The sequence below is a fragment of the Crinia signifera genome, chromosome 2, assembly GCF_055691185.1.
Source record: "Crinia signifera chromosome 2, ASM5569118v1, whole genome shotgun sequence".
Taxonomy (NCBI): Eukaryota; Metazoa; Chordata; class Amphibia; order Anura; family Myobatrachidae; genus Crinia; species Crinia signifera.
The window spans coordinates 46056040-46079803 of NC_139218.1; the positions used below are offsets into that span (position 1 = coordinate 46056040).

General features: G+C 42.7%; 1 protein-coding gene across 1 annotated transcript in view; it reads left to right on the plus strand.

The window, feature by feature from the left end:
* CRYBG3 (crystallin beta-gamma domain containing 3) overlaps nt 1-23764 on the plus strand; it is a 185178-nt gene that overhangs the window by 96261 nt on the left and 65153 nt on the right. The window contains exons 4-6 of the mRNA XM_083171955.1: nt 1570-8944; nt 15954-16001; nt 20086-20201. Coding sequence (XP_083028081.1) covers nt 1570-8944; nt 15954-16001; nt 20086-20201 — 7539 coding nt within the window. The remainder of the gene's footprint in view (nt 1-1569; nt 8945-15953; nt 16002-20085; nt 20202-23764) is intronic.

A 23764-nucleotide genomic window follows, 5' to 3' on the forward strand; every position in this document is an offset into this window, starting at 1 on the left:
GGACCAGGCGCGGGCAGGGCGCCGCTGCACGCGGGCAGCGTCAAGGGGGCGGACCGGGCCCGCCAACGTCACTGTTCTGGGCGGTCCCTGGACGCCAACATCACAAAAGGGGCGTGCCCGGGCAACGCCGTGATGAAAAGGGGCAGGCCCGTCCGCCATCGTCACTGGAGGGGGCGCCCAGAAGGCTCTGCACTGCCGGTAAAGCGCCAGGCACCGCCATATACTGCGGTGCCGGGCTTCCCCGATATCACCATAATATGGCGCATTTTGCCCTTTAAAAATCGGGCAGGGCGCAGCGCCCCACTAAAACAGCCTAGCGGGAACACTATGTTTTGCAGGATGGCTGTGAATAGACAGATTTTTCTTTTAACAGATATGTAATAATAATGGTCCTGATTCAGACCTGATCGCTGACCTCTGAAAATTAGCAGCTGTGCGATCAGGTCTGAATCAGGACCATTATTATTACATATCTGTTAAAAGAAAAATCTGTCTATTCACAGCCATCCTGCAAAACATAGTGTTCCCGCTAGGCTGTTTTAGCGGGGCGCTGCGCCCTGCCCGATTTTTAAACCAATTACCATGTAACCAACCACCATGCCACAGTGAAATCGCGCCTTGCGAATTGATGTCCCTGGCTTGTGACTGTTGGAAATATATCCAAATCCATTTGCAAATTACTCACCATTGTATGATTTTCCAGTGTGTGCAGCTGGGTGCAGGCTCGGATTAGCCCTGGACTTACTTGGCGGCTGCGATGGAAATATGCTGAACATGGACAGAGCTGATGTCACACACACTCCCCTAAAATACTTCGGCTCGCCTGCATTTTTTCTAGAACTCCCAAGAAACAGACGGTTACCTCCCCCAAACGCTGACTTCCTGTCAATCACCTTGCGAATGGCATTACGGTCCAGACTCATGCGCAGTCTATCGATGATCAGCTCCGACTCAGGCCCCCTATGTTTGTTGATAGCATATAGGACTTGTCCTTAATACTGTAGTAATAAAATAACACACAGCGATTATTATTAATCACAGTAAAGAATGTAAGAAATAAAAATAAACATCCTAGTGGCTAATAATTAAGGAAAATAACTGTTTAAGAGGCTTTAAACATAACTACATAGTGTTACAAATATTGTGAAGTCAAAATATTACTTTGTTTTCTTATTATAGCACTAAGTGGGTTATTCTAGTCCATTCTTTCTGACAAAATCCTTCTTAGATGGACAAAACCATGTGCACTGCGGATGGGGCAGATGTAACTTGTGCAGAGAGAATTAGATTTGGGTGGGGTTTTACTTCAAAGTGAGATCTATATTGCAGTGTAAAATCATGCAATCAGTATTTTCCCTGCACAGAAACAAAATAACTCACCCAAATCTAATTCTCTCTGCACATGTTACATCTGCCCCCCTGCAGTGCACATGGTTTTGTCCATCTAAGAAGGATTTTGTCAGAAAGAATGAACTAGAATAAACCCCTAAGTTATTCCATTTTACTTAATTGTGTGCATTTTTGTCTTATAAATTACCATTAACGTGTTTTAACAATGTGTTTCCACAGGCTAAATGGCTACGCCCTCGAAGCACCAGCAATAACGTATGGCACCTACAGAGGATCCAGGAGAATCAGGAAGCTCCTCAAGCGACGCCCGGAAGTAAATTCTCCAATTCTAGAAAAAGAAGAGACCAGCGAAAAAGAAAACAATTGTACAGAAGATGCTGACAAAGAAAGTTGTTGTGTGCTGCATCAGTTGGTGAAAATGGATCCAGAATCAGATGCAGATTGTGAAAGTCAGATCCCGCCTACAGAACACCAGATAAAAATGTTATCAAAATCTGTAGCTCTGGACCAAAATATGAACAGTAAAAGTAAAGAGAGCTCAAACTTGTTTGAGGCTCTACAACCAAATGCTATGGAGAGCTTAGTAACGTTAGAACTAAAACCTAATGCCAAGAAGATATCAAATACTTTAGGGCATCTGCAACCCAATGATGAGAGTTGCTCAAATTTTTTCGAAGATCCAGAACTTAATGGTAAAATTAGCTTGAACATTTCAGATGATCTACAGCCAGGTTCTGCAGAGAGCGCGGATATTACAGGGGCTCTAGAAACAAGTCCTGATAGGGGCTCGCCATTTTCAGATACTCTACTCACAGATTCTGAGGAGAGCTCAAGTGTTTCAGGTTATCTACAACCAAGTGCAGATAGTAGCTCAAGCATTATAGAGGAGACACAATCAAAGGAAAGTTCAAAACACTCTGAGGGTCTTCAGCAAGGTGCTGAAGAATACATACATATCTCAGGGGCTCTAGAAACAAATGTTGATAGGGGCTCACGATTTTCAGATACTCTACTTACAGATTCTGAGGAGAGCTCAAGTATTTCAAGTTATCTACAACCAAGTGCCCAGCGAAACTCAAGCACTATAGAGAACTCGCCACCAAGCTCAAAATACTCTGAGGGTCTACAGCTGGGTGCCGAAGGAAACACTAATATTTCAGGGGATCTAGAAGCAAGTTCTAATAGGGCCTCACCATTTTCAGATGCTCTTCTTACAGATTCAGAGGAGAGCTCAAGTGTTTCAGGTTATTTGCAACCAAGTGCAGATGGGAATTCAAGCATTATAGAGGATTCACAACCAAATGAAATCTCAAAACAATCAGAGGATCTACATCAAGGTGCTGAAAAGAACACAAATATTTCAGGGGATCTAGAAACCAGTCCTGGTAGGGGCTCACCGTTTTCAGATACTCTACTCACAGATTCTGAGGAGAGCTTAAGTGTTTCAGGTTATTTGCAACCAAGTGCAGATGGGAATTCAAGCATTATAGAGGATTCGCAACCAAAGGAAATCTCAAAACACTCCGAGGATCTACAGCCGGGTACTGAAGAAAACACAAATGTTTCAGGGTCTCTAGAAGCAAGTCCTGATAGGGGATCACCATTTTCAGATACTCTGCTTACTGATTCTGAGAGCTCAAGTGTTTCAGGTTATCTGCAACCAAATACAGACTGGAATTCAAGCATTATAGACGATACTCAACCAAAGGAAAGCTCAGGACAATCTGAGGCTCTACAGCCTCGTGCTAACAAAAACACACATATTTCAGGGGCTCTAGAAATAAATTCTCATAGGGGTTCACCATTTTCAGATACTCTACATACATCTCAGGATAGCTCTAGCATTTCAGGTGACTTACAAACAAGTACAGAGGAAAGGTCAAGCAATATAAAGGATATGCAACCAAAGGCAAGCTCGAAACACTCAGAGAATCTAGAAGCCATTGCTCATAAGAGCACTATGATTTCAGAGGACCTACAACCAAATTTTATGGAAAGCTCTACAACATTACACTTGCAAACTGTGGAGAAGAACTCAAATGTTTCAGATGATCTGCAGCTTAGTGATGAGAGTTGCTTAAATATTTTGGAGAATCCAGAACTTAATGGCAAAATTAGCTCAAACATTTTAGATGATCAACAGCCGGGTGCTGGAGAGAACACATATATTGCAGGGGATCTAGAAACAAGTGCTGATAGGGGATCACCATTTTCAGGTACTCTACATGCAGATGCTGAGGAGACATTAAGTGTGTCAGGGGATTTACAACTAAGTGCCGAGGAGAGTTCAAGCATTATAGAGTGTATGCAACCAACAGAAAGCACAAAACATTCAGATCTAGAAGTCAGTGCTCATAATAGATCTAAGATTTCAGAGGACCTACAACAAAATGCTATGGAAAGCTCAGCTATGTTAGACCTGCAACCTAATGCTGAGAAGATCTCTTATATTTCAGAAGATTTGCAACCCAGTGATGGCAGATGCTTAAATATGTTTGAGAGTCCAGAACCTAATGGTAAAATTAGCTCAAACATTTCAGATGATCCACAGCTGGGTTCTGGGGAGAATACAAATATTTCAGGGGATCTAGAAACAAGTGCTGATAGGGGCTCAACGTGTTTAGATACTCTATATACAGATGCCAGGGAGAGCTTAAGTGTTTCATATAATCTACAACCAAGTGCTGATGGTTCTGAAACTATTTTAGATAATATGAAACCAAAAGAAAACTCAAGCCACTCTGAGGATCTAGAAGCCAATTCTCATAACATATCTAAGGTTTTGGAGGACCTACAACCAGAGCACAGTGAATATTTTTCAGAAGATCGACAAACAAGTGCTGAGACCAGCTCAAAGATACTAGAGGCTCTACATACAAGGGCTGTGGAGAGGTCAAGTGTTTCATACGATCTACAACCAAGAGCTGCAGGGTGCTCAAGCAATTTAGTGAGTGCACAGCCAAAGGAAAGCGCAAAGATTCCAGAAGAGAAATTTAGTTCAAAGATTTTACAGGATCTACAACCAAATACTGAGGAAATTTTAAGGACTCCAGGGTATTTAGAACCAACTGCAATAGGGAGCTTAAAATCATCAGGGAAATTATCACCCAATACAGAGGAAAGCTCAAATAATATACAGTTAAATGTCAAGAAAAGTACAGAGATTGCAAATAACATAGAACACAAAACTGAAGAAATTCCTGCAGATTTGAAACCGAAGACAAATAATATCTCATGCTCTTTAGAGAGCACACATCTAGATTCAATGGAAGGCTCAAAAATTTCAGAAGATCTGGAAACCAATCCTAAAGAGAGCATAAATGATCCAGAGGAACTTCAGTCATGTACTGATGGTAATTTAAAATATTCAGCAAATTTTTGGCCAAAGACAACAGAGCCCTTTCAAATCTTATGTGATCCAGAAAACAATGTAGAACTTCGCAGCAAGGACGATCTACAGGCAGATACTGACATTTCAAAGATTGAAAAATATTCATTCATAAATTGTTTGCAATCAGATACTGATAAAATATTAGACAGTGTAGATCTGGGAGCAAACACACAGGAGAGCACACAGAATACAGTAACTATACAGCCCAATACCAAAGGGAACTCAATGATTGGGGAAGACTTGCAGCTAAATGGAAATGAGAACTCAAAACATCTAATTACAGAATTGACAAAAATCGAATCAAAAGAACTTCAAACAAAGATAGAAACAATCCCAGAGGTAAATTTGGATGTACAAATAAATGGGAATTCAAAAATCCCCCCAAATTTGCAACAAAATACAAATGATAAGATTAAAGAACATCAACTAATTGAAAAAGTGATTCATAATGTTCCAGGAAATACTCAGTTGAAGACTGTAAATGTCCCAAAGTCTGATCTACAACCAAATACTGATAGGAACTTAACAGTTATGGAGGGTCTTGAAAACAATAGAGAGGAGACTCCAAATACTAGAGATGAGCTACAAATAAATAAACAGGTATCAAATAAACCTCATAGAAAGGTAGACAAAATCCCAAAGATTGCAGCAGACCAGCAACTAAACATTGACATGGGACCAAATATTTCTGAAGATCAAAATGCACAAGCAGAGAAACCCTCAAAGACAAGTGTAGATCAACAACCTATCGCAAAAGAGAAAGATCCTAATTCTGATGTATCAGATTACAATTTAGAAAAGGAAAAGAACAATTCAACAATTGCTTTGCCTTCTGTAGCACTTGAGAAAACAAATCCGTTCAACCATCTGGCTCCCAATTTAAGATTTTGCATGCCTGAGCATAATCTTCCAATAATCACAGATGTTTCTGTTCACACAGTCTCAGAAAGTGAGGAACTGGGTAGTCAAATGTTAAGTGACAACTTTGATAACTGTTTAGTTCCCAAAAATCAAGTTCATTTGGAGAAAATTGGGACAGGGAGGGAAATGGATTTGAAACCTTCTATCACTTCTGATAATGCTGAAAACAAGAATCAGACTATTTCAATTAATGACAGTTATCAGAATGCCACAATTGTTGATGCCAAGGCTGTGCCAGAGAACTTGATCAGTATTTCAGCTGTGGATAAAAGTCATAACTCAGGAACTGCCAGTACTATTTGTTTTGGTAATGGCCTTGAGTATCGATCGTCATCTCCAACCATAATAACAGATTCTCCATTGTCTCCGTATGATTGCAATAATATAAGATGTGACAGCCCTCAAGATGCACTTGATTCTGGAATCGTGTCAGCGCAAGCTTGTACTCCAGAGGAACAAATTCCTCCTGAGACATTTCCACCTGAAATTTTCAGCAAACATATATCAGATACTTTTGCAGTTGACAAAGAGACCAATGTAATTGGTGATATTAAGGCAAGTAGAGTAAATGCAGAGACACCCAAAGCTGATAATATAGACAAATTAAAAAGTTTGCCACTATCAAAAGAAAAAGCTAACTCGGGAATTCATGTATCGGGTGGACTTTTTGCGCCAGATTATCTCAAATCCAAAATGAACTCAGAGGTTTATGTTGCTAAAGTGTCATTAAAAACTGTAAATATTGAAGAAGTAAAAATTTCTCCCTATGGTTTCCGGTCAGAAGTCATATCTGTTGGTAAAGTTGAAAGTCCTACTTTTGAGAAAGAGTTAATATGTCTTCCAATCTTGTTGTCCCCACCCGCAGACACAACAGATGGTAATACATTTCAGGTTCCTCAAAGTACTCAAGAGGATAAAAGCATCACCAATAGCGAAATGTCCTTTGTTAGGGAAGATGTCACAGTGGATCTCACTTGTAATAACTGCGAAAAGGATCCTAAAAAGTGCTATGTAGGAATTGAAGAGTTGCCTTCGTCGAATAAGGAAAACGATGTATCTGCACATATAATTAACATGTTTAAAAAAGAAAGACAAATACAAACAAGTACGGCTAAATCACCAAATGTGCTAATAGAAAATCTTAAAAATAACAATTTATCTGCCCACACGTGTGGTGACATAATAAATGTTTCACTCCAGACATGTCCGTCTGACAGTGAATTAAGGAATCCGTTTTTGCACTCCAGTGATTCACAGTGGGATGCAGGAAGCTGTGATTCACTTTCAGAATCAAATCCAGATTTAGTAGTGACTCAAAGGGAGCCAGGAAAGTTGAATGATGTACTGAATTACTCGCCATTACAAGCTGATGTAAACCTCTCAGATGAACTAATTTCTTCAGGTTCTAAGACTCCAAAAATGATCCTCCCAGACATTGACTTCTCTGAGTCAGCCAATGAATTATATCAACAAAAGGCTAATGAAATTATCTTCACCGTATTGCACTCTGCTGTGGATGAAGTTAAAAACATAAATAAGAATCCTGCAAACATAAATTATCCCCATAACCACATCTCTATTACACCAGATGTACCAGGAGAAAAGATAAGTAGTCATTTCCACCAATCCTTGGAGCACTCCTCTGCAGAAGTCCCCACAGAGAAATCTTTGGACACTATGTTGTGTAAGGATCCATTTGTGTCTATAGCGGAAGGAATAGTAAATGAAGTTATATCTTCTTCAAAACAGCTGATGGTTTCCAGTACGATACAGAAGTTTGAAGACAGTGACATGCATGAGATAAGCCTGAAAAAGACCCTTAACATTTTAAATCATGCATTTACAGACAATAAAAATGACCCACCTGAAAACATTAGAATCAATAATTATTCTTTATTAGATATTAACAATGCAGTGCATATACCTTCTAATGAAATAAATTCTAATACCATGGCACCAACACGAATCCTGCAGGATGTTCCGCCTAACCAGACAACTGGCCCTTACTCAATAAATGAATTGGGATCTATATCCACCGTAGACATGGCAGAAAGTGCACTGAATATGCCTATAGAAAGCAGGGTTCTCACAAAAGATATAGAGGAACATTTAAATTGTTCTAGAAAACCGCTTGATGCCGAAAAAAGCAATCCATCAAATGTGCAGTCTGATACCTTTGATATGAGCATGCAAGGAGATCCAGAGATTGATAACCTTAAGTGCCATGAGTATTATGACGGTGAAATAGGATATTCATCAAAATCCCTTGAAACTGAAGGCTCGGTGAATGAGTTCCTTAGTAATCATTTATCTGAGGAGGACATGTACATCTCAGGAGCAAGTTCAGAATTCTCGGACCCCTTCCAGTTCTTCATCCTTAACAGTCAATATGTTGAAATAAGCGAGAGCGATGATGAGTTAGGGGATGAGGACAAGGATTCTGGTGCCAGTGAACAAGACTCTGTCAATGACTCATTTCTGTCCGTCCAGTCAAGGCGTATAAGGATCTATCCCTTTGCCTTGTCTCCAATATACGAGGATGAAAGTTCTTGTGAGGGCCCCTTGTCTAGCAGCAGCTCGCCCAGACTCAATGATGGAGCAACATCAAGTAATAATGAGCTCAGCCATGCATCAATCTTATCTCTGCTACAGTCTGTGTCAGACCGATTGAAAGAAGCTGACATGGAGCAAACTGGCAGTGAAGAAAGATTGCCATCCCTCAATAATGAAGCCCCAGTTGTCAGTGACCAGCCTAATAAGGGTATTCTGGAGCCACTCTCTGCGTGCAAGACAAGCCTTGATGTCTCCGCATTACCTGAAGAGGGAAAGTCATCTGTAGGAAGCAGATCCAGCTTGTTCTTTACCAAATCTTTCATAGAAAACAGGCCGTCCCCAGTCTCAGGGCGCCAGTCTTTTCTTCTTAATTTGTCATCAAAGTCTAATGTAGCAGGAGCAAGGTCTGCTGCAGAAAACACTTCTGGTCCGGCTTCTGATGGTGAGACGTCAACATCACTAACAAGTGAATCCAATTCAACTCATAACACAGATCCTCCTCCAAAGGCGAATTCTGTGAGCGGGCCTTCACCATTACAGGCAGTAACAGCACCTACATCGTCCATTCAGAAACCTGATGTAGAGCACAAGGCACGTCTGTATCCCCAAAGTGTTTACTACCAGTATTTCTACGATGCCCAGAGCCACTCAGCCACTCCGGGGAATAAGGAGAACTCCGCTCAGACAAAGCTGGACGGGGAACCAAAGAAAACAGAAGTACAACAAATGGTAAGAAGTATATCAGCTGTGTCTGGAATTATTATTCCTAGGCTATTTATACAGTGCATAAATATTTTGTATAAACACACACACACACATATATTATATTGAGGGAACATGGCTGGAACAGAAGCAACAAAGATCTGTGTTAATGTAATTCAATTAAAAAATCTGCTAATGATTACTTTCCTTTAATCAGAATTGATGCCTTATAGCAGAAAGTTTCTTTATAAAGTGGTTTGATGGATTTGATTTTGATCCCTTCTGTCTTGCATACTATCCATTTTTATCGTCTGAAGCAGCATCTGTTAATACTATAGCACCCTTATTCTCTAGAACAAACTTCTAGAGAAGAGAAGCACTGCAGTAAGCCAGAACTTACTGTGTCCCACCTGTGCACCTCTATGTATTGAGCAGTATACTGTAGAATGGAGATATCTTTTTGCTGGACAGAATAAGTGTAAGCACATACAGCAGGGGCATATTTAACAACGTGTGATGTTGTTGTTATCACTCGTTACAAATGATAAGTGGTGCTGCAGCCAATAAGCTTCTGTCATTTTTCAAACACATGACAGTTAGGAGCTGATTGTTTGGAGCGCCATTTATCATTTGTAATTAGCAATAACAAGAATATTCTCTTATTTTTCCCATAGAGGCACCATCTTGTTGTTATCACTGTACCAGGGACTTGGGACTGGTTGTGGCTTTTGAAGGGGAGGCCTTTAAATGTACTTTTGCAGTGACATCAGATGACGGTGAGGTCATGGGGGTAATTTAGGTAAAACTTGCAGTAACATTGCACTTTTATGCCATGATTAGACCAAACAGTGGTGACTGCATTTCTATGGCTTTGTGCAATACTAGTGGCACGCTTTTCCTCTGAATGGTCCCATTAAATGTTTAGGCCTTTCACGTGGAAGGTATTTCTAGGCACACCTTGAGCTATTTATTAAAAAACTTCACTAAAGTGATTCCACCTGACCTAATACACTCTGCACCCACCCGGCTTTATATATATTCACCCCTTCACCTCCGATTTTAATTATGCAGTGTAAAAACAAATGCAGGAAAATAAATAAAATTAACAGACAGACAGACATGGAGATAGTTGTGGCAGTCTAGACCAAAAGGCGGGAGAACATGTTATATGGGGTATAATTCTATTTTTCTTTAAAATATAATCCAGGATGAGATTGCGTTGTTACGGAACACCATAAACTATAGAACCCTAGAACCAGAACGATTACCACATCCTATTTTATATACCTCCTTGGACATTATGCAGCTGCTACGTAGCCCATTGATGATATGTGCCTACGTGACATGCACTGCACCTTAACAGGCAAGGGGGCAGTGCCTGTGCTGGGAAACCTACTTTGGATCTGATGGCCAAATCACCTGGCTGATGGTGCCATGGCCTAGAGCAGTGATTTTCAACCTTTTTACCTTGCAGCACACTAAATAAGATTTTAAAATTGCCGAGGCACACCATGAGATCCATACAGAGCAAAACACATTGGCCCCCACAGGAAAAAAACAAACCTATTGCCCCCCATATAAAAAATACAATCACACTGGTCCCCACAGGTAACACAAATAAAATACATTGGCCCTTTAAATGAAATGAAGAGACCAGTAAATAACACTTCAACTGGTGGTGGCTGTAAACTAGTTTGGGCATCTCTAGATCTGGGGGCACACTTGAGAACAGCTCTGGGCACACTAGTGACAGGAGGTATAATGATCAAATTCTGTGTGTGGGGGGGGAGGGTGCCTCAACAGCAATTAATATCATACCATTCTGTATTTTTATTTCAATGTATACTGGGTGAGTAGTAATAAAGGGCCAGTTGTATCAAGCTTCAAAAAGTGATAAAATGGAGAGTGATAAACAGCCAGCCAATCAGCTCCTAATTACCATGTTACAGACTGGGTTTGAAAAATAACAGATGCATACCTCCCAACAGTCCCGATTTCAGCGGGACAGTCCCGATTATCAGGGCCTGTCCCGCTGTCCCTCCTGCGACCAGCAGTGTCCCGCGGTGAGGGGGGGCTGTTGGGAGTCCCCCCTGTCGGCTTTCTAAGCAGCGGGGAATAAACGCTGTGCGCATGCGCACAGCATCTATTCCTGCAGCCAGCGGGCTGGGGGCATGGCTAGAGGCTCACAGAGCCTCTGGGTCATGCCCCCATAGCCGCAAAATGGGGGCGTGGCCTCGTGGGAGAGCCGCGAGTATAGGCCACGCCCCGGAATTAGGCCACGCCCCCAGGGTGCAGCAGCTTTGTCCCGGCTCCTGGACATGAAAAGTTGGGAGGTATGCAGATGTCAGATGATTGGCTGGCTTTTTATCTCTCTATTTCATCACTTTTGAAGCTTGATATATCTGGCTCATAGCTCTCCCAAGAATTACACATTTGTGCAGCAAATTTCTCTTTATCTAAAGTTCTTTCTAACAAACAAATATATATATATATATGTAATATATTATGCATCTTAAAAGTTAAAAAGTTAGAGAGGGTGAACGAGGAAGACTCCATGATTGCACAATAGTTTTGCTGGGTGCTGTGCCAATAGACAACAATAACTTCCTGCCACCTTTGGTGACCCTCTGACTGCCAGGAGTGATTCCAAAAATCTCCCATTCTGCAATAAAAGGCAAACTACTAGATGTTAGAACAATTGGCATACCAGAACCTTTTATCTATTTTGTAATTATTAGTATTTATTTTTACATTATAATTGACTATAGTGGAAGCCCAGAAGTACTCCTGGCTTCCAGTCTAGTGTACATGGGTGACTGAGTCAGGTGATACCTGCACAGAAGTCTCTTTGCGGGATGTAGTTGGCATACTGGCGCTCGGGATGCCAGCAGGTGATATACCGGTGCCAGAATCCCAACACTAGGGAGAAGACCGGTGCCAAAATCCTGACACCACTCACAATGCTGATACCAGTATGCTGGGGAGGTTTAGGCTGTGAGGGGAGAGAGTTAGCATAAGGGGTAGGGGTAGGGTTGCCACCTCATCCCTTTAAAACTGGAGACATATTAATTACACAGGTTCTGTGGTTGGCTCACTTCAAGACTCAATTTCAACTGTTTTTTTTTTTTTAAACAGCCATCAGACTTCATTCCAACTGTATTTTTTTAATCAGCCACAACCTGTGTAATTAATATGTCTCCAGTTTTAAAGGGATGAGGTGGCAACCCTAGGTAGGGGTAAAGGGTTAAGATACTAACCTATGAAGTGGATACTTTATTTATTGCTGCCATTCACTCAGTGGCATAACTGTATATAATGTGCTCCCCCTCCATGCCAGTAAAAGCATTATGTGCCCCACTTGCCCACCCATGGTACATGCTGGTTGCAACGGGATTCCTCCCGGCTCCTGCCACCCGTGCCGGGGTCTGTCGCATCTACTCTATTAAAAATGTCTTTCCGAAATGGCCACCACACTCTGATAACATCCAGAATAACTGTCTCCTATAAGGCAGTGGCCATTTTGGGAGGGACATTTTCAATGGGGGCAAGAGCAATTGGACCACAGATAAAAATGTTGTTGGCAGTCCAAGCAATGGAAGCAATAGTCCCCATATGCCACAGAAACACCACAGCACCCAGTAGCAATTTTAGGTATATTGCAGTGATAGGAGATTTTTTGATCACTGTGAAAAGCAGAAATTAATTAAATGATCTTCTATCATCCCGTAAGGATAAATAGATCCTTTGTTCTACAGGACATCTGTAAGGGGCACCATAGATTGGGGACTTTTTTTTTAGGGAATACTTGCTTTCTTTTCAGAAATTAAAAAAAGGAATGTGTTATTTTGCATGTTAGAGAAATAATTGTTTATTTTGATTATCCAGCATGACGCTCCCCCTCATTAGCATAAATATTCTAGGTTTCACTACAGTATATGTAGAAAATGTTAATTGAATGTAATGGAGAAGGATCAAGTGTTCCAGTGCTGTGCAAGGCAATTACACCGCTATGCTCTGTGATTATACTCCCAGTAGTAACGCTCTCACACTATAATAAAAGTTGCCAGTAGGGAGTCTCTCTTATACAGGATTAGCAGACAGACATCTGTTTTGGACATGATTTACAATTTAGTGATAAACCTCAGGAGAGTAATGTCATGGATGGTATATTCCCCAGTTTTGACAGCGCTTAATATAAATGAATTTCTTGCTGCGTTTAGCTGCATGTTTCCTAAAAATTACATTTCTTTTTTTTTTTTTAATGGATCTTTCTCTTTTGACGAGCGTGTTGGAGAAGACAAACGCAATAAGCATTCTAGTCGTCGTGTTTCTAGCATGGGGCCTGATTCAAACCTGATCGCTGCTGAGCGAATTTGCAGAGGCCTGGGAGTGAAATCCCGCCCCGTGCAAGTCTACGAATGACTTTGCGAATGGATAGATGACCTGCGGGTTGTTTTTTCTTACACTCTCAGAAAATGGCAGGTTACCACCTTTAACAGGCAGTTTGCTGTCCTTCCTGTTAAGTTGAAAGGGGATTGCAAAACAAAAGTAATCGCTGATTTATGTCACTGTCTGGCCTTGCGCATGCGCGCTATGATCCGTAAACATACATACGCTTATTGCAATCAGGTGTGAACCCCCCCCCCCATTGTGAGGGGAGAACCAGCATCAGTTTCTGTTGAAAGGAGCAAACATATACTTATATGATGGGAAGACTTAGGTGTATTTAAATGTTCAATGCATAATAGCTGCTATTATATAACAAATTGAGATTATATACCACAGCACAAGCTATTCTAAAGACTTTCAATTGGTGGGGTTCCGAAGGCAAGGCACTAGGGTTTTCCAGTTGCGAAGGCAGTGTAAATGCTCCCAGTTGAAATGACCCGAGTCGTGAGACGGGCATTTCAACCCGGGTAGCCAGCAGAGTTGAACACGGCTTGTGGTGCAGGGTAAACGGGTAACCAGGGTCGAGCCATTCACTGCAATGAAATAGCCGGTGCTGGGAGATGCTGTCATTTCCCAGCACCTGCTCAGGACACACTGACATCACCCACCCAACGTTATGCAGAGTGGGGACGGCGGTGTAAAAGGGATCACACCGGGGATGGAGCCGCATCCAATATTCCGGGTGCACCCAACTTGTTGGTGTATGACAGACTGCATTACATAAACTGCACTTTGCTTGGGACATACCTGTAGGTTGTTAAGATACAGTAATTATGCATGTTTCATGGGCAACAATTTCTCTAAAATCAAACATTTAGAAATCCCTCTCCAGAAATCCTGTTTTCCCATGGGGTTTCTGCCGTTTTGGGGGCCTCCTTGATATAACAGCAGTCTTTTTTTACACTTTGGGTGGAATGCAATAAGGTGTGAGAATTAGAAAGATTTTGTGAGAGGTTTCCCATTTTTTTCTTAATGCGGCAATCATTTACATGGCAAAATCAACCCGGGTTTGTTTCATAAATGATTGCCGCTTTATCAAAAAAATGGGACACCTCTCACAAAGTACGGGATTCTCTAATAACCCCCGCCGCACATCGCCGGCATTCGCATTGTTAATAATAATTATTAACTCAAAGGCAATGGCCGTCGGTGTGCAGCGGGTTCCTCCCCCCCCCCCCCCCCTCCCTCCCTGCACCCTTACCTGGCTGTGAGGGCTCCATTTCATCCTCCCTGCCCCCTAAAGCTGTGCAGGGAGGAGGAGGTCACTGATCTGGGCAGCACAGCAGGAGGCTGCCTGGACACAGGTGAGGGAGGGCAGCGTGGATCGGCGCGCGGGGCGGCGGGGGACGCAAAAGGAAGCCCATAGGCTTCCATGGGGTTACACCATCTAGAACTGGCGTAACCCCCCGCAGCGAAGCCCCAGCGGTGGGGTTTTGCTGCATATGAAAAAGCGGTAAAAACCCAGAAAATGGGGTTTGGAGCATCTCGCCCACTATCTCTCACTTTCTGATTCTTACATCCTATTGCATTCCAATTTTTTGCCTTTATTGATTTTCATAATTTAAAGTCATTATACAGAACCTCTTTTAGTTACCCAAGAAAGTGCACCATTCTACAGGTTAAAGTTGATCATCATCCTCTACAGACCTCTGACTGCCACTAATATGTTAAATTGGTTACAAGCAAAAAAGGTTTACAATTTGGGCAATCTGGAACTTAAGGCCCCCATACATAGAGCCGACTTGTCCTAAGGACAAGTCGGACCCAATTCTCCTCCGAGCCACCCGGCAGCTTCCCGGGAGGCTCACATACGATTAGGACTTGAGGTGCCATTTTTTACATGTAATAAATCGCATGCGATTTATCACATGTAAAAAAAAAATAACAGGGAGCTGCAGGGCGGTGCGGAGCAGTGGGCGCGGGCGGCGGCAGCTCTCAAATGAGTGGCCGGCTGGGGCTGAAGGAGTGGGGCAGCAGCGTTAATCAGACTCACTGTGTCCAGCGCCGCAGCGGGCGGGCAGCGGCGGTTATTACATCTTTAAAATAATGTGTCAAATGACTCTCCGGGTTTTGATTGGCTGAGATAGAGCACTCTCAGCCAATCAGCGGCCGGGCAGTCATTTGACATGCTATTTTAAAGTTGTAATTGCTGCGGCTGCTGCCCGCCAGCTACGGCGCTGGACACAGTGGACACTGATGATCATCCTGGTCACCGCCACCCGCCCCAGCACTGCGACCGCCCCACCGATTGCGACGGATCTTATGTCCCGCCGGTCCGACCCCTGGGGCCGGGTCCGATACGCACGGGACCACGCGTCGGACCCGACGCCATGTCATGAAACAATTTGGTCCGATTTAACGGGCCGATTGATCGCAATCGGCCGAAATCGGACTAAATCGTCTCGATGTATGCCCACCTTTAGAATTATAAACGTAATATTAAATAGTAAATAAAGAATCTAAATACTTCTAGCAGCATCTCTCAAGGGTTGCCTGGAACTGGGTTTTGGAATATATTAAATATACAGTATAGGTATATGTATACGCCGATTTTCTAAGAAGTTCAATTTTTCATTTGTCATTTCAGGATGCGGCTGATTCAGAATCCCTAAAGTTTAACCCAAGGCCCGGAAAGGTAAGCTAGCATTTTCTAACATTCCTTATTGGTTTTACCTATATGCTGCCGGATGCCACAGAACAAAGAGGAATTGCTATACATTTTGTCAATAGTGTACACATTTCCCAATTGTTTAGATCCTGGGATTGGGACAGAGGGCGTGGTCATGTCACAATGTGGGTGTGTCCACGTAGGGGGTGTGTCTAGCACACATTAAGTACTACATCTTATCTCCTCATACTCTTTCATTACCACATGCACCAGTATAATGTGCCCTTAGCAAAATCCTGGACAGAGTTATATAAAAGATGCTTCTGCTTGGGTGTGGAGTTTGTATGTTCTCCACATATTCATACACTTGTATGTTCCTTTTCTAAGTTTCTGGATGTAGGTGCCAAAGGTGCCCAGTTTGCTACAGCGAGATTATATAAGTATGTCTATATGTACAAGAGCACTGAAGCCATCACTTTAAACATTTAATCTATCATTTGTGCAAATCTTTGTTATATATCGGCAACTTATATATCTCTGCACCCCTTCGCTTGGCAGAGGAAAGAAAAGCAGCAAGGAATCTTAGCCGAGTGACTATCTTACTGTGAATGGCAGTGTCTTGTAAGGAATTGTCTTGAGAATGAAAAGAGCAATTAGGCAGGTCCTGGGGAAAAGCCACTTTATACTCTTCCAAAATGAGGTCATGGCATCGTAATGCTGCTGCGGGACTAATTCCTTACGCTTCTGTGTGCTCCAGCGGCCTTAAATTAATATAACATTGGGAAGCTATTATTCTTTCTTGCTGAGGACGGCCAGAGAAGGTACAGTAGTAGGGGAATGAGCATGTTTTCTGTATGTAGTACATATCATTTAAAATTAATGTCTGCACATGAGATTAGTTTATTTGAGGTCACATATCCACATGATGTCATGCATAGTATGCCGCCATGATCCTGCCCATTTTAGAGTTACACACATGTGTAGCGGGGTCACTCACACTATCTATGCCCTAGTCACATAGGGAATGATTCAGGCTGAATCAGAATTTGGCCCCATTTCCGATTGTTTTGGCCTGCGCATGTACATGGGAGAATTCGCGCATGTGCAGACCCCCTTTGAGAACACCTTCGCCGAGTGTCACACTTGCTGAGGCGTTCGTACGGGCAGGGGAGGGAAGGAAGCAAACATTACCTCACAGGTTTTGAATCAGGCCCATCATTTCATACAATTGGGACTGGTTTATAGTAAAGGGGAGGCCAAGCCCCTGCCCAAACCATGCTAGTTATGGTAATAGGCTGTGGTAGTAGATTCTGCTATACCAATGAGGTGTGGCGTGCATTTGATACAAAAGGTAGCAGGATGACAGTTGTAGAGGTTGTTGATGATACATGTTCACAGATACAGGTACTAAGCTACTGCAGGTAGGGGGAATGAAGGGATTAAGCCTTGCAGATAATGCGGGGAATCATTCGCCTGATTCAGGACAGCTCGCTAGGCAGCCTAAACCCACTGCCTAGTGAGGGGGTAAGCGCCGTCTGCTTACCGCTTACTAGGCAGCGAGTGTACAATGCCTAGCAAGTGTGTATGAATTAGGCCCTTTTAAAAAACTCTGCATCACCTTCAATTTGTTTGTAGAATGCAGATACTAACTGTGTATCTGAAGGCTGGTGGAGCACCACATTGGAGAACAGGAGAGGGGTTCTTGGCAACGGTAAACCCCCATGTGTGCATATCACAAAGGGATGGAGGGATAGCGAATGTTTGTTTGGGTGTATAATATAATAGGGATGGTTAGTTTGGAGTGTGGCCCTATTACTACATTAGCTGGCAAACACTATAGACATCACTAGTCATTACCTTAAGCGCTGCAGACCACTACACCACCGTGCCCAAAGCATTCAGTTAACTCAATCTGACCGTGATGAGTTTTTCTTGAGACTTCGCCTTTAACGTATATAAAAGCTGATTATTTCATCACGGCCACATTGCATACTAATAGGCCCTTTTCAGTGTCAGGAGAGTCAGAAGTTCATTACAGAACACCAACATAATTAACTTGTTCTGTTAAATACTCGTCATCAACAAATTGCTTTGCAAAACAAGCTAAGCTAGTCTAAAAGTTCAAGAAGTCGCCTTTGTGATCTTTATACAACATGCCAAATTAACATTTTATTAGTAAGCTACAAAGGAGACTGCTGATGTGCCACTGGCTGGTAATAAATAACTCTAATTTATTCCAGACTGATTTATCTTTTCCCACAACAGAACGGAGGCGGGAGGGTGGGGGTTACTCATGTTTCAGAGCGAATGAATACTTCAATGCTGAATGTGTCTCGCTCTCATTATGTCAGGGATGAGAAGCATTTAACTCTCTTCCTTTACTGAGCATCCTGGGAAGTGTAGTTCAACAACCAACAGTCCAATTAATGATTATGGGCCTGATTCAGACCTTATAACTGCTGTGCAAAATGGGAGGGTGTGTGATGGAAGTGCATTTTCCCTGCCACTTCCAGAAAGCAATATCCACATCCAACTGGTGACTTCCTGTCAATCAACTGGGTCCGGCTTGCAAATAACACATTTGCTGAAGTTTGTTGCTGACTAGCCTCACGCACGTGCTTTGCTCTCCTTGTACATGCACAGTCATATGATAAACACCCGCCTTGTGAAGTCGCAGGGCTACGATCAGGTCTGAATTATACCCAATGTAATTTTGCTTATGCCATCAATTCAGCATCATTTATTGTATCATATAAACTATTTATTACCGTGACCTTTATTTATAATGTGCATACATGTTACGCAGCACTGAGGTCATTCACATGAGTCCCAATCCATGAAAGCAATGAGGAAGCCATACCAGGTGCAATTAGCAACAGAAAGAAAGAAGTAATAATGCCACCGTATAGGTCATCGGTACGGCCTCATCTAGAGTACTGTGTTCAGTTCTGGAGGCCATATCTCCAGAAGGATATAAACATTAGAGACAAAGAAGGGCAACTAAAATGGTGCATGGCCTACATCACAAAACGTACCAGGAAATACTTAACACAGATAGTTTGGAGCAGAGAAGGGACAAGTGGGAACATGATAGAACCTTTCCAATAGACCGAGGGTTTAAAAATGGTCCCTGATGGGGACAATCTTCAAAGGAAGATAAGTATTATAGCACAAGGGCATGTGCTGAAACTGGTGGGAGGGAGGTCCAGGGGAAGCTTACGGAAACATTACTTCACAGAAAGAGCAGTGGACAAGTGGATGAGCCTCCCATTAGAGGTGGTAGCGGCTAAAACAGAAGAGCAATTTAAGAATGCTTGGGGTAGGCATAAGGATATCCTTACAAAGAAACAAAAATTGAAAAGGGTTGAGGTTACCAATAAAAGGGGTTCATATCTGTAGAACCCTACACTTCCGTGGCTTGTGCTCCTGGCTCACTTACCTTTCTACATGCTCCTTTAGTGCCTCAACTGATGAGACATCCACCCCTCCACCTCTTCTATCTGTTGGGTTCTTTTTATACTCTTTCTCTTGGAGAGAACCTTTGGTTTCCTCTGATGACACACCTCTACCTCTCCTACCTTGATCACTATCATCATCACCAGGGTTTACTGGCTCTACTTAAAACTCAACTGTTGTCAGTGTCAGATGCACAACAGCAATTCAATTGTTGCAGTGTTTAGGTGCGAATAGCTGCTGGTGCCGGCATTTCTGCTCACCGACTCCTGAGGTGGTGAGCAGATACCTACGTAAAGTGATCACATTTTGGTTACACACATCCGCGCCTTGAACATTAGTTGGGTGAAGCCATTTTACACGGCTTATTTCAGCTTAGTACCGCTAAGGAGGAAGTTAAGAACAGTGAAGGGTGGCCATGGTCCGCTACTATGAGTTTATGGAATAACTGTACTGTATATATTTTCCTCTAGTAAATCATTTTATTGGGTACTCGTTATCAGAAATAGTGTACCATCTAGATAAATCCTAATTTGGCGTTTTAAAGACAACACAGTAGTTCCAGTGGAGAAGACAATTTAATGTAATGCTGCTGATGAAAGCGCCGGCATGTGATGCGCATGGTAGCACCAAATCCTGTTTTCTTACCCAAATGCAGGTGGCCCTGTCAGACATAATAGATCTTGAAAACAAGATTGAACTAAAATGTGACATCCTTGATGCATCATCCTGGGAGTTTCCAAATGGAGTAAATATCCGGGTCATCCGAGGATGGTAAGGAACATGCACAATGTATTATAAGCTGGTAGCCAGGACTGTTTCTAGCCTGGATTTAGTCTGTTCTAAATAAGTAAAACTTTTTATTATATCAGTGTTGCAATTTGTATTTACCTTTTTATGCAGAACTAGTCAGAGTCATTCATCTAGTCAGAGACTTCTGACAATGTTATGTGGTTGCAACCTCTACATGTCAGTAATTGTTTGTGCCCAGTGCAGCCCACACAACATCATTTCCATGGCTCCTAAAAATCTTGGAATAGACAACATTTACAACATGGCCGGTCCGTGATGATATCACAACCATTATTAGTGTCATTATCCAGGCCATGTGAATGCTCACGGGTGCCGGACGGGGTCCCGACAGTCGAGATCCTGACAGTCATTAACCCAACGTCGGGATCCCGACTGTTAAAACACTGACGGCCGGGTTCCCGACGGCTATTCTCCCTCGTGGGGGTCCACGACCCCCATAGAGGGAGAATAGAATAGGTGGCGAGCGCAGCTAGCCCGCAAGGGGCTTTGTTGCGCTGGCCATGCTGTCTGAGTCCGGCCAGTCGGGATCCCAAAGTTGGGCTAATGACTGTCGGGATCCCGACTGTCGGAACAGCATACCACACCCAATGCTCACAGCAGTAGTTGGTGAGTGTGCTGACCCAGAGGGAGGAGTCGACCCCTGTGATTATGTCACAGAAGACCGGGTCGTGTATACCATGAAGAGTCCAAAGACTGAGGGCTTGATATATCAAGCAGAGAAGTGGAGTGGAGAAGTGGACCAGTAGAGAAGCAGCTCATAGCAACCAATCAGCTTTGAGAAAGCATTTATCAAGTATATTATATAAAATTATAGGCAGTGGCATCACTGACACCTGGTGTGAACAAGTATTAAAGCCTGCACGTCTTTTGTATTGCCACTGATGATAGGTAGAAGCTGATTGGTTGTTTTGGGAACCTTCTCCACTGGTCCGCTTCTCCTCTTGTTTCACTTTTTGGATGTATCAAACCCCTGAGAGTTAGACAGTGGAAGAAAACATGTTTCCTAACAACCCAGTAATGATAATTAATGATTTGATTTCAAATATACAGTAGTTTGTGATTTTGGGTGGGATTTGGGTAGGAATTATTTTGTCTGAATTCTGCATGACACAATGGGGTCAAATCAATTAGCGCCAGTGATGCATGGGCGCATACTTATTTGCCATAAATGCGGCCAAATGTACTAGGGTGTGAGAATCAGAAAGTGAGAGATTTTGGGAGAGTTTTTGTGTTGTTTTTTTTACACTGAAAAAACCTGATTGATTTTGCCACGTAAATGATTGCCGCTTTAAAAAAATGGTTAAATTTTCTCAAAATCTCCCCCTTTCTGATTCTCACACCCTATGGTTCATGTGTGTCAACATAACAGATGTTTACCTGCTGGCTAGGCGGCGAATATCCGAAAAGGTATATCCCCATAGGGCCATACGCAAACACAATGTTTTTGCAGTTGAGGGATTACAAGCAGTTTAGACATTCCTCCATGTGCTGGCTGCAACAGTGAGGATTTGCGGTGACTCATGCAGCCCACACACGCGCCGATGCCGGCAGTGCGATGCTGTACGATGGGGTGCGCGCTCCTGCGGCACCTCATCGAACAGTACAAAAAGTATGTGCAGCACATACTTTTTGTACTAGCTTTTTCTAGCACAGCATCGCATCGCATGCACATCGTATGCACAAGGCATACGATGCGATGCTGTGTGTGCTAGTTAAGCCCACAACGCACGCTGGAATCGGTGCGTGTGTGGGCTGCATCAGTCGCAGGCTCATTGCAACCGTTTATGGGCGCAGCTCATGCTGCTACTGCAAACTTCACAAGACGTTAACTAAACTTTTATACTGGGATACTGGGATTAGCCAAACCACAGGTGGGCGTGTCAATATGAATCCAGGCAATTGGATATTTACATACAACCAATGAGTACAGGATGATAGCTGTCAGTGCATTAGCGTCACTGAACAGGCCCTAGGCCTTTATGGTGGTATAACAATTTTTTTTTCATAACAATAAAAGTAATGGTATTTAAACAGCAGATCGCCCCTTGTTGCTATGGTAACAAATTGTTTCTGAAAAGTGAAACTCAAACACAAAACCTGCACTGTGGATGCTGAATAAATCATCTTTTACCATTCACAGCTACCTAGTAGGATAAGCATCTGTCACCTGTGAAATATTTGACACTCCCCATAGAGATGCTGCACTTAATAAGGGTGTTAAGCGTTAGTATTTATGGCTTGGCTTCAGATGACCACTTCAGCTTTTTTCTAATATTGTCTGGAATGTGTTTATTGTATGCAAGTATTTATGGCTTTGCTTTCAGAGGAAATTGCTTATTTTCCATGTTGGCTGTGTTGACAAAAATAACAGTTTAGGAACAGAGGATAGAAAAAGAGATATACAGAAAGACAGACAGTCTGCCTCGGCATGTAAAGAAAATAAACATACAGCCAGCAGAATCTACTAGTGCAAGGCATTTAATATGTTCCTTTAGTTATTACTACCAGATCAGATACAGAAATCTGCTTGTGTTTGTTCCTAGACAGCAGTATCCAGCATCCCCGCAGGCGGTGAGGTGTACTGCACCCTAATTCTGCCATTTCAATAATAATGCAGGGGCTTATTTATCAAATATTTGTGGGATATTAACTGAAAGCAGCTGTTTTACTGGAGACTCGTAAATATTAATGATTCCTGAGTCTATTAAGGAGAGACCACAGCAAATATCTGTCACGGCCCCTCCGATAGCAACCCCAGCTCCCATGGATTTCTGTGGGGGCAGCAAAGCTGTCAGATTCCAGAGTTTGATCCAGCAGCATTAGCCCTTTAGGTAGCCTATGGGTTACATTTCACAAAACTTACCAGGAGAGGGTTCCTCCAGAACCCCTCCCCAGCAATGGTAATTAGGCCATCCATGTGCAGGAGTCAGGGCAGAGGAGTGAAGACTACTTCTGTGGTCACTGTGGTAGAAAGAAGGCTGTGCGGTTCATACTAAAACGGCCCATCTGTCCAGATGCCATCTGGCATTTGCCAGAAGTGCCAGATGGGTAATCCGTCCCTGGTCACATGTAAAAGCCACATAGACAAGGACGGAACTAATTAAATACCACATGTGATCTGATTTGAGGAATTAATCAGTCACCTCCCTGCACATATAGGAACAAAGCGTTTGCGAGCACACATGGTTGCGGCAGCCAGACTGACTACCTTAAGCTAATGTACATGTCACACACACACACACACACACACCCTCCCTCTCTCCCCCTTATATACAGGTCGAGTATCCCGTATCCGAATATCCGTTATCCGAATTATTCCGAAATACGGACATTCCAGAAAGTGAAAAAAATTTTTTTTTTTGCTAAAAACTCACTGGGGACATTTGTAACAGCATCACTGGGGACATGATATGTAACTGGCACTATATATGTGCAAGACAATGATTGCTTGGCATTCAAATTCAGTGCTGAGATAGTACACACATTTTGTTTCACGTTTTTAAACCTTGTTTTTTGAACAATTA